Source organism: Anguilla anguilla, chromosome 1 (genome assembly GCF_013347855.1).
Source record: "Anguilla anguilla isolate fAngAng1 chromosome 1, fAngAng1.pri, whole genome shotgun sequence".
Classification (NCBI taxonomy): Eukaryota; Metazoa; Chordata; class Actinopteri; order Anguilliformes; family Anguillidae; genus Anguilla; species Anguilla anguilla.
Genome location: NC_049201.1, coordinates 13,072,647 through 13,085,055, shown reverse-complemented (window position 1 = coordinate 13,085,055; position 12,409 = coordinate 13,072,647). Strand labels below are relative to the sequence as shown.

Genomic DNA, 12,409 nt, shown 5'->3' with positions numbered 1-12,409 from the left:
GATGTTATTAACCAGCCTTTTTTTTTTTGATCTCTCAAAAGAGACGACAAGGAAATCTCACACAGTAGGTGTTTTATTATCACCGCAGGGTTTATTTACCTCTTTGCTGGGTGGTGTGTGTGTGTGCGTGCGTGCGTGTATGCGTACATATGCATTTTCTGACGTGACAATTTTCCATCGGTGTAAGAAACACAAAAACACAACTTACGGGATGAGGACTGTGTGTGGGTTAATTGTTATATAGCCTACTGAGAAGAGATCATACATTATTCATGTGAATAAAAAAAACAAGAATATCTCCATGGCCCTTTACCACATATATTGTTTCATTTTCTTAAGCATGTATAAGGCTCTCATAGTCAACAGTAGTTGATGTTTAAAAAGAGAAGCCTCTATAACACCTTTAAGCTGATGCTGAGTGTGCAAAGACAGTACAGGCAGGCTATGTCAGTGCCCCTAAATCACATGACATTCGTTATGTTACCTGCCCATTCATTCCACACATTCTAACTCTCTCCTTAACATAAGTACTGAAAGTACATTAAAAGTGATACCGAACACATTTCCCCAAAAGGAAACCATGCCCTACATTTAAGCTACGCTTTTCTCACAGGCAGGTCCGTATTTGCATTGCCTGTTTTCCCTCCATCTTGTGTGATCAGTGCAGTCCTGCGCCCCTCCGCTCGTGTTTGGTTTTTTCCGGCCGCAGACGGTGTCATTTCTCGGATCAGATTGAATCATATGAGCCTCTCCGAGCCCCTAGGTCCCAGCGGCCTTTGTGAATTGTTTGTATGTTCCTGCGTATTTCCTTTTACCTTCTGTTTAAGACCGGCAGTAGTTATGAGTGAGTTGATAGCATCCAGCCAGAGTAAATTTTTCCTGAATTTGTAATCTGACACATTATTAGTAGTTGTGTTCCTTACTGTTCAAGGTGCTATGGTTATAAGGATGTTAATTAGATCTAAAATTCCGAAAGGGCATGAGTATTCATTTATGTGGTGGGAAACCACATACAAGCCCCTATGGTTTTAGCACTTACTGTAATAAGAAGCTGTTAGCAGACGTGACACACTGGGGGAACCATTCAGTCTGAATCATGCCGAAGAACTTGAGCTCATAACACTCATAACAATTGACTATTTCATGGCTTCTGAATAATATGGCTATTTACTGTTCTCCTTGTTATTAGTCCTTCAGTATAGGTGACCTGAAATCAGAGATGTTCTGTGGTCTGTAGGATTTTTTTATGGCCGCGGTTTAAGGTTTGTCTTGCTGTTATGTAGGTGTGTGTGGTTGTGTGTAGGGGTCATAATGGTATATTTTGTTGTTTTACATTTGAGTGGGAGAAGAGCTATTCCAGTGTCTTTGATATTTGGACATTTTAGAGACCTAAAGAGAGGGGGCGTTTCTCAAGCCACAAAGATAATGAGCTATAGTCTTCTAGTGGACCTTTGGTCTTTAGTGATTTCATTTGGAATTTCTCTCTTTATTAAGAGATTAAGATCTGTTTTTCAGAGTAATGTTGTATTGAGTGCAATCAAAGATGGGTATCAGTAGGGTGTCTATTTCATACCTTAATTTAAGGTACCTTTAAATATAATTTTGATCCAGTATTGTGTTTTCAGCTTTTCAAAATCAACTTAAAATAGTTTATTTTGATACTGTAAACAATCTAACATATCAAGCCTTCAGTGTTCAAACTCCAGCTACTCCAGTAGCTTGGAGTCAAATAGTTTAGCACTATTGCAGAAAATATGTTGCAACTTCGGATCCCACATAAACTGACGTATCAGTCCCCACTGAAATCGCGATTTGCTCATTCATATTCCAGTGAACATTACGACACTACCTTCCTCAAGCAGAGTATGGGAGTATGAGTGAATCTTGACATCGGGGAAATTTTGGAGCTTGCTACAAGATGAATGCGTCTGCACTACAAGAAATTCGAGTGAAATCAAACGTCTGTCAAGAGCAAATGCGGAATTATCTTAAGAAAGTTTACTGTTAATGACAGATGGTCAGATTCTTTCCATGTCAACTATTCAGACTGAATGTACTTTAACAGCAGACACAAAAAGGGGATTGTGTGTGCTCTTTTCAGTCTTGAGAGGCTATTCATAAAGAATTGACAAGATCAGTTTTATAATGGTTTTCTTAAGTAAGGCCTGAACTCTATATTTTAGTTCTCTTGATTCAAGGTTTGTTTGTGTTCTTACCACAGAGGTTAATGTGTCAAGAAGCATTGTTAGAAGACCATCTTTTAAGTTCTACACCATTTACCACCTCAAAACCCGTCATACACCCAACCATCAAAGACAACCAGAAACACAAATTTTAAAATATATTTTCTTTAATTCAAAGGAGTGTGCTAGGTCTGTCCACATGTGAATATGTACATAATAGTGTTGTAAACCATTTTTAAACATATTTACATTTTACAAAAATAGATATCTATACATATAGCTATTTACAATACAGTAAACTGTCCAGTCTCATATTAGCTTGTGCTTTTGTGAAAGTATGAGTCTCCTTTTCTCTTGGCATCTTTATGCTATGCTTCTGTTCTTCACCGATTCTCTCTGTCCCTCTCATCCAGAACTGCTGTCGCCTGGCACGAATGCCTGTCGCTCCGGTGATTTTCTAACCGGGTCTCCTGCTTGCTGATCATGGGTCTGGTGCTCTTATTGCACACCTTCCATGCTCTGCCACGCAGGATCGGTCTGCTGCCGTTTTCTCTCAGTCACTGTGTTTGGTAACATGGACACAGCCTTACTTTTGCCCCATCCACTGAAAGTCATCATACATCTGGGGAAAGAGCGGAGACACAAGTTAGAATCGAAATATTCGGAACTGTCCCAGCCATTACGTGCACAACTCGGCATCGATAAATCTATAAATGATTTGCCACCTTAACATTGACCGGTTTAAAAACCATTAAGAAAAGCACGCTGTGTGGAAGCCTACCATGTCATCGTCAGACAGAGCTTCTTCGTCACTGTCCTCAGCCTCGCTCTCTGGCAGCTCTCTCAGCTCATGATCTGTGAGCTCATACAGCTGCTGCTGGATCTCTGCGTTCTGCCGCCCGTAGGTGAGGTGGTACGGCGAGTACCCGCCATAGGTCAGGCTGTTGACATTGGCGTCCTTGGCGATGAGGAGTTGTACCAGCTCCAAGTTCTGGAGGTCCACCGCAAGGTGAAGCGGGCTGCGGCCATTGCACTGCTCCTGAGAGAACACCAGGAGGTACAGTTAGACGACTGGTAGCTACACATCCATTTCTCTCCATGAAAGAACTTGGCAATGGAATGCATTTTGAACAGGGTGACACCTACCTGGGCATTGATATCTGCACCAAGTTCAATAAGCATCTCCACCATTGATAGGAAGCCATGAATGGAGACGAGGTGCAGACAGTTGTGTCCTGTAAATAGATGAAACAGCTGGTCAGGGACAGGTGACTAGAAACCCTGAGTCATCAATGGGGAAGTTAGAACACAGAGGCAGAGGTGCAATTTCCTGGTCCAGGTGTACCTACCACTGTAATTGGGGGTGGCCAGGATGGATTGAAGCTGTTGTGTGCAGGCCTGGGTTAGCACACTGAAGCAGTGCAGGGATCCCTTCTTGCAGGCGATGTGCAGGGCAGTGTTCCCAAATTCATCCACCACCTGGGGGTCACAGCCAGCCTTTAGGAGCCGGTCTACAATCTGAGGCTGCTCCATGATCACTGCCAGGTGGAGGGGAGTCTGAGGAAACAACCAGGAAGAAGCATTCAGCCACTGAAATGAAGCCCTATACCCATCTAGGTGTTGTGGTACTTCTTTGAGGTAAATGCAATCCTTGTGTTGACATTTACCTGTCTCTGGTGGTTCTGTACATTGAGGAACGGATCGTTCCGTGAATGTTGAATCATCTGGATTGCATAGTCTTCTGCCTCGTGGATAATGGCAAGATGAAGAAGTCTGGAGGGGGAAAAAAAGAATTTTAAAAAAACTAATATTCGTAGACAGTGGTTATTTAACGTGTGAGCAATACAGTCTATAGTTTTGCAAGGAATTTTTTTTCTCCAATCAAACTATTTCCACTAGTAGTGGCTTGACACATTTTGTGCGTTAAAGGCGTCGGATTCCTGGCAGAGCGCCCGGGACTTTCCAGACTTGCCTTACCTTAAGTACCGCCCAAATTGACTGCGCGAGGTTAGGCTACATACTTGCAACTTACATAAATGCAGTGTATTTCTGTGTTTATTTCTATTTTCCAAACCAAAATTCAACTTTACTTTTCTTCCGCTTTTGCCGAACAAATAAGCCTTTCGATTTAAAAACTTTCTCCAGTTTAAAAAATTTTGTTAGGCTATTTGATTGCTACAATCATTACATTTGCACTACAATTTTTTTTGCCTTATTCAAAATATGTTCATTGCCGGGACAAAACCCAATACAAACGGCTAATCAGGCATAAGTGAAAAAACTTACGTGTCTCCGTCTTCAGTTCTTTCCAGTTTCCATGGCTCGCTGGTGTACTCTCTTGAATCCACGGGAGCCACAGTCAGGCTTTTCATGTCGTTCAAAATGCCATTACATGCGTCTTCCTCTTCTTGCAAAGAATAAACACCGCTGTCCACTCGGTCGTCGTTGCAGGGCAACACTTTCCCGTGTTTCGAATCCATATTATAATCCAACTGGTTGCTGTTGCTTACTTGAAAGCGATCCATTTTCATTTAGAACTCTGGTAGTAGGCTACAACGTCTTCACGTAACCAGCTACAGCCAAATTGTAGCTGGCTGTGGAGTGTATCAGCATTAAATCTAGATTGTGGGAGGAGCTTCTTGGGGTGGGGGATTTCCAGATGAGTTATCGGGTTAACGGCGTTTGGGAAACTCAGCTCAGAATTTGATGAAAATTCCCCCCATAGCTAGATGTGTATGAAACCCCCAGATGTGTAATTAAATTTTAACATCCATGTTCACTATTTTGCAGAATGGATTTTGAAACACAAAATGTGGACATAACACGTAAAAAGGGATGAAGCACTGTTATTTTGTTTCATTTTTCTTTCTTAATAATTAATAAGATAATTGCGCGATTTGAAGTTTTAGTGTTCCCAGTTTATAGGAGTCAATGAGTGACTATGGGATATTTTAGTTGTGGAAACACCCGTCTGGATGCACAAGGGGACACTTGGGAGTTTCTTCGTTTGGTTACTATTAATCATTTTGTGACAAAACCCACGAGGGTCATGGAAAAGTAACACGTGAAGTGCTTCTAAATGAACATTAAGTTTTGCATTGATAACTGCAATATGATTGTGCTGAATTTGGAAAAGGCAGTGCATAAGTTATTTTGTGTAAAATAGCTCTCTTATTGCAACATTTATTTAACTGTTGTCAGGGTTCCTTTTGCAAGCACAGCACAAAACTTTTTGCATTATTGAAACAGAACTGTTTACACTTATATGAATATAACTGACTGCAAGTGTATGAAAATTAAACTAGACGTGCGTAAAACTAAACTGCAGATGGGGGAATCTCTTGTCCATCATTGAATCCCATGTGATGGTAAACCAATTCAGCGGCACCCTGATTAATATTATTCCACCATTTCACCTGCGGGGAAATTCCTATTCCACAAAATGACTTACCTGGATATGAATATTCACCTTTCTCAATCAGACAGTAACTAGGGACAATTTCGGTTTGCACAATAATGGTGCGTATGCAGAGGTGGATTTTTTTTTTTTAAATCAAGCAACAACAACAACATAGCAACGGTTTCCATGCAGAATTATTTGCTTTGGCTTAAAACCACATACGTCCTCTAGTGGTAACGTGCATGTAGTCTTTACGTCACTACAAGGTGTGGAGTGCGTACAACATAGTTTTTGTCTGCACTATGCCGTTGCTGAAAAATAAGACTTTAAATAAATAGGCCTAAATAAAAAAAGACACAGAACGAATTTTCCCATTTTGCCTGATAATGAATGACGTATTTTTATTGTTTGCATTACAGAGCTTATCTAAAATTTCACAGGTAACGCCGAATAAAATACTTTTATTTGGTATATGCCAGGGGTTTCCATACGTACGATGTCTTTATAACAGCATATACGACCTGGGAATATATAAAACCATTATATAAGACCTGGGAAATCATATCTGAAATGAAAGAAAATGTTCCCAGAGATATCTTGTGATTGCTAGACTGGATATCCTGAGAAACTCCCAGGCACGCAAAGTACTTTCTGAAGAAAAAAAAAAATGCTTACATCAAATCCACTTCTGTTTGTGTCTGGGCTCTGTGGTGTTTACAGCAGAACTCTAGGGGAAACAACGTTGTTACACAATCCAGTTCCTCTCTTCTTGTGCGTTTGGCTTGTGCTGAGGCACACAGCTAGCAGTACTGGAGTCATAATCTGTTTATGTTCAATATTTTTCAGGAGTGTTATTCTATCTCTTTTCTTAAACGTGCATTGGCACAGGGGAGATAAATTTGGATTGCAAACTGTTTGCAACTAAGGATTTTCTATTTCTTCCAATAATGAATATTACACAACCAACATAATGTAATGTTTTAAGCTAAGAATGATGATAAATAATATACAAATCTAATTTAAAAAATAATAATTTTCAATTTAGATTGGTACAACTCCAAGTTTTCATTAGCCTCTTATGTAAATGCAATGTTTTTATGTACAGTTTGGTAAGATATCCTTCTTGTTGTTTTATGCAACAGAGGACCGCATTTACCTCATGTCTTATGAACACTATGTCTCAATATTAGCTTTTGCATGCATTTTTTTTTCCTGTTGAGAGTATTCAGATAACTTTACAATTTTTCTATTATCTGAGTACTCTAAAATGCTGTATTTGTTGGCATCATGCATACACTGTGCATGTAGAAAAAACTGAATTCTGCTGAACAGCAAAAAAATAATATTTCTGTTTTCCATTAACCCGTTACAATTGTAGATAGTTTTGAGCTATGAGACTCTGACGCTCCGTAGAGCAGGATGTTTAAAGTTAGTGCCTGGGGTCCGCTGAAGTGTGGGGTTTTGGAATATTTTTGGGGAATCCCTGTTCCCTGTGGAGGAGGTGAAGATTACAGCTTGGCAGGTGTGTCACTTGCCACAGAACTACTACGAAAGCGATACATACTGATGTATCGCTTTCGCTGCCCTTAACGCCACAGTTCAGTCTTTTTCTTTTCTCTCTATTTGGAATGCCCAATTCTATTCATATGCCTTTGTTGTCACTGCAACCAATTTTGGAGAGCGCAGACAAGCACAAGCCCTCCTCTGAAGGACATAGGCCAAACCATTACTTTTCACTCAGCAGTGCAATAGTTCAGTTTTCAGACTGTCCGAGGAACAGGCTCATGCAGAGACCTTTTGAGGAGTAGGTGCTCAAAGTGAAAAAACTGTGCACATTGTACATAATAAATTTTACCAAAATGAAGCACAGCATGGGCACTAAAACTATTGACAGCAACTATAATGTTAGAAATTTATCAAATTAAAGGGACAAATTGGGCACCCCCCATCTGATTCACCATGTGCCCTAAAATACATTTTTACTGACAAACAGCACACATGCGCTTCTTTGCTGAGAAGGAATATCCCAGTACAGTTAGAACGTGACTATCCCTGTACAGTTGGTAAGTGACTCAGGCATGAGTCAGCACGTCAGAGATCCAGTCCATTCTTGTCTGTTCTCCCTCTCTCTGCGGGGACTGGTGAATGTGAAAGTGCTTATTGTCACGAATGGCATGCGTGCGTCATGCTGACACAGTAGGCTTCTTACATAAAGCTGTACCTGAGATCGCAATAATGATGGGGTCCTGGCACTCCCTGCATTATTTGACACGCTGTTGAAGAGCAAAGTTCATTTATAGCACAGCTGCTACCAGACATGCTACCGGGCCCCGCCCCAGAGCAGACACTGGGTGCCCGACGACGCAAAGACAATCCAACAAACTAATAGCCACCCTGCCTGGGTGGTTAAATGTCTGATTATGAGGGGCCCTGCAGTGCTACCAGCCTCATTTGCCATTGGGATGGTCAGGAACAGGTGCTGGACTAAGGTGGAAATCACCTCACTGAACTACTGTTTTTGGCAGACCTCTGGTCATTTAGTATCAGGTTAACTGGGCTGCCTCATTAAGGGATTCACAATGACCCTCCCCTTCCACATTTTGATCCAGTACATCTGTACAATGCACCTGTAATTTACACCTGTATCACATATACATGTGTACAGGTGTAAATTATGGTACAATCAGGGAAGGTATTCTTGCTGGCATGGATGGTGCACAGTAGCATAATGAAGCACAGTTATATCACATTCATCGGTGTAATTGAACTTTGCACTTTAAGAGACGGGCGAGATGGACAAGAATGGACTGGATCTCAGGTGAGCTGACTCATGTCTGAGTTATGTATTAACTGCACAGGGATATTCCTTCTCAATACAGAAGCATACTCATGTTCCTTAGTCATGTGCCCTGCTTGCCTGTAAAAATGTCTTTTAGGCCACATAGGGAATGCACTGATCAGCTGCTGTACCAGACACGTGCTGAGGGGGACTCCAGGTGCTTAAGCATCTGCTCCTTTTACCCCAAGTACCCAATGTGCCCCTTGGATTTGATTTTAAAAAATTATATTCCTATCCTTATTGTTGTTGTCATCAATTTTCATTCATTAATTTCGGTTAAATATATTCTATACAATAACTGGTTGTCGTAAAAAAGGGTTGTGTCCTTTTCTCACTTTGAGCACCTACCCCTTAAAAGGTCTGACCCTATGCTATACTGTGGCTTCATGTAACCTACTCAGAATTCTTTGCATACATTATAACAAATCTGATAGTTAGTGGAGAGAAGTGGCAGTTCTTTTAAACTATAAAGGTAAATATAGATATATACAACTATGTGTGGCATAGAAATAATATAATGACCACTGGGTTTCCACTAACATAGCCTAATAAAAATGTATATATTTCAGGGATGGGCTGCAATATGGCTTTTTGCATTTTATGTTCCCAATCATTTGGGAGACATATCTTTATTGAATACAGAAGCCATTGTCCCAATGAATATAATGTCCTAGTCTACAAATGTATTACACAAGATGCAAACAGGAATGTCCTGGTCTTTAGAGAGATTCCATCTGTGAGCAGTGAGGTAGTCATCTGATCAGAGAGTTTCACTTCATTCAGTGGTTGCCTAGTGATTCAGCATTCACCTATGCCATACTTTCATCGACCAAATATTTGTAGGTATGTACGTCCTGTTCTGGGGACGAGGGGGATTCCTAGCTGGTACTGTCTCGACTCCAGGGAACAATATACTCAAGGGAACCATTGGAATGTGAATGGAATGTGTCTCACACCCAGTTTTTCCTGTTCTGAAACACCTGTGGCAAAATAGACATTGTAAGTATTATAGACTAAAATAGTCTTCCATACCTCGAGAACTAAATATCAAACATTTTTTGTAACTATGTAGTAACATAAACATGAGCAGTGTCTTAATTGATTTCAATGGTTGCTAAACTTAAGCTTCAAATGTTTACTCTAAATATGTTGCTTCTAGTTTTCTGGAAATGGAAATGTGTATATTACCAAAGGCCTCACTGTAGAATGAAATAAAGTTTATGAAGTAACAAGAAATCATTCCATGCTACTGCTATTGTTGCTTACACTGTAATACAATAAATTACTATATCAATATCCATCCATCTATACCTGCTTATTCCTTTGTCAGAGTCACGGGAGATCCTCACACACTCATACCTAGGGGCAACATGTATATATGTATATGCATACCTTGGGAGTTTGTCTGATAGCTGCTACTAATCCAGGTGAGAGGTAATGTAAGATAAATTAGGAGTGTCAGAAATTATTTATGAATAATAATAATAATAATAATAACTATAATAATAATAATAATAATGATAATAATAATAATAATAATAATAATAATGATAATAATAATAATAATAATAATAATAAAATTGTGTGCAATACAGAGTGTACAATGTTTCACCACTAGGGGGCAATGTCCCCCTGCTTTAGTTGAATATTTGTTCCATTACTATTTTGAACACAATTTTTCTGATCCATGTGTATTAAGCTTGGGTGATTCAAGCAGCCCTTTAACCAGTGGATTTTGGGGGTCCATAGCTTTTACCTTGCCATTGGCATATATTACCAATCGCGATTTTCTTTTTTTCCCCCAGGCGAATTTTAACTTGGCTCAATTTAAAATGAGATGAAATTAGTGACTTACTGTATACAGTGACTCATACGAGTAAATATATTTGATTTTTTCTTCAGCTTTTGGATATATCTGTATGGGTAAAATACAAAATTCAAAATATAAAAAATATAAAATATATAAGATATTTTATAAAACTCTTAATTCTAGCATGTTTTTTTGTTGTAGTTACACCATAGTACATACTTTTATCTTTGTTAGGAATAAGATTAATATTGAGCTTACACTGTTGAATTGCCAATACTTCTTTAATTAATGAAACCCTGATGCAACCTGGATTAGAAAACAACTATTATATTTATTTTGACCGATAATGAAAGAATGGTAGCGCGTAAGGATTTCACTGAAAATAAAGAGATACGGGCAGCGTAAATAAGCATGAATACAAGACCGTACGGATGTAACTGAATCGATGCAATGAATTGACTGACAAGATCAACTTGAAACAAATTCCATGTACTGCCCCCTGGCGAATGAATACTGAAATTGAGCATTGTTAATCACTTTCGGCTTAAGCCGGGCACCCACCGCACGCGTCGCGTAAGCGTCGCGTAAACAGCAGGGCGAAGCAGCACGGCGCGACGCGTAGGGTGTCTCCACTGGTTCCGTTTGTGTCGCGCAAAGGCTTGCGTAAAAGCTAGTAGCTCTCGCAGTCTGCAGTGGGATTACATCGTGTATTTCACGTTTGTTCACGACTGTTGATTATGGGTTAAGTGAATACTTTGGTGAGAGACCTTTTTCAGTTTGTTAATTTGGTAATATTTCGTTAACTCGTAAATACGTGAGAAAGTAAACGCTTTCAAGAATTACCATAAACTTAAATCGCAACGTAGCCTGCATAACAATCAATCTCAAACTGTATTAATTTATTTGCTTGGTTAACAAGCGTGCCAATTTCATGAAGAATATGTAATGATCATAATAATAATAAATAATCCGTAATCAACCATTGGGAATTCCCGTGTTGTCTTGTCATTCACGTCAAAACATTTATAGGATCAGATTTAGTAAAATCAGCTAATCATGAAAAAGACAGTAACAGTTTAATCTTGAAGGAATATGAACACAACGCCATGAACACCGGAAGCTTTGAAGTAAAAGTGCAATAAAGGCTTGCTTACAACTTCATTTATAAAATAGGTGCATTTTCATCGGCAAGACCACTAAATAATCTGATTTTTTTAAAGATCTGTGGATTATCTGATTTTTATTAACAAGCCCTTTTTGAAAGCACGGCGAACGAAGACATCGGAGAAGTCAAATAGGCTGAGCAATGGTTGGTTAAAAACTACCTTCCAAAACTCGAGCTAACAAACGGCTGCTCGGTGCATTCACTTCTACGTCATTCAATAGGCTCCGTCTTTCTGTGGTGTATTTTCAAATTTACCCCACCCCCTCCGCAAAATAAGACAGCGAAACTAAGTTTGCCTTTTCCCCAGGTTCCAGTTATTTATTTATTTATTTATTTTTACAAAACGAAACGGCTTGTATTTTTTTTAGCTGCTTATAAAATATATGGGAGGTAACTAGGGACACACCCCAGGTAATATAAGGATGAAATATAAATCAGAGCATGTATACCTAGCATTTTAGAGCATATTTCTGTGTATAAACAGGCCATCGTGACGCGCGACAAGCCGAAAAAATAGAACAGAAGCGAAAAACTACGCTTCAGTTCGCTTGTGTCGCGCGAGCTTCGCAGCCGGTACGCGACGCGTTCGCATCTGGTGGAGACGACGTCGCCCGCTGCCGTTGTAATAACAGTACTTCAACTACGCTTCAGTTACGCGCGTAATACGCGCGTAGTGCGCTCGCGGCCGATACGCGTGCGGTGGGTGCCCGGCTTTAGTGTCCACGTTGCCCTTGATTGATTGAATCTGAAGTTTCAGTGCAAGACAAAACCAAGAGCTTGTCGCCTGCCTACTCGAACCTTCTAGGATAAGATTGGACACCCATGGTTTAGAGAATAGTTCATCAAATGGGCAAACATCTCTTTTTTCAGTAAATGGCAACATTAGGTGTAGTCTTTGATCCAGTTTTTTTTCTTTTTTCGTGGCGACTATATGCATGCACAGGTCTGTAGCAATGGTTGTTCAAGATCAGTAGGAAGTGTGACACTCCCATTAGGGCATAGGCTTGCACAG

At 39.9% G+C, this 12,409-nt stretch overlaps 1 protein-coding gene across 1 annotated transcript; it reads right to left on the bottom strand.

The window, feature by feature from the left end:
* Positions 1-2,332: 2,332 nt before the first annotated feature.
* Positions 2,333-4,783, bottom strand: nfkbiab (nuclear factor of kappa light polypeptide gene enhancer in B-cells inhibitor, alpha b). The gene is made up of 6 exons (XM_035382848.1): positions 4,470-4,783; positions 3,851-3,956; positions 3,533-3,740; positions 3,330-3,418; positions 2,965-3,222; positions 2,333-2,805 (listed from the first exon to the last, which is right to left on the bottom strand). Exons 1-6 carry the CDS (start codon positions 4,712-4,714, stop codon positions 2,770-2,772), a joined length of 942 nt encoding a protein of 313 aa, XP_035238739.1. The 5' UTR covers positions 4,715-4,783; the 3' UTR covers positions 2,333-2,769.
* Positions 4,784-12,409: the final 7,626 nt, after the last annotated feature.

Coding starts and splice junctions, on each gene's coding strand:
- nfkbiab (XM_035382848.1), bottom strand. CDS start 4,714: ATGAAAATGGATCGCTTTCAAGTAAGCAACAGCAACCAGTTGGATTAT. Junction 3,957..4,469: donor AGAACTGAAGACGGAGACAC/GTAAGTTTTTTC, acceptor TTCCCCCTCCAG/ACTTCTTCATCTTGCCATTA. Junction 3,419..3,532: donor GGCCACCCCCAATTACAGTG/GTAGGTACACCT, acceptor ATCTATTTACAG/GACACAACTGTCTGCACCTC.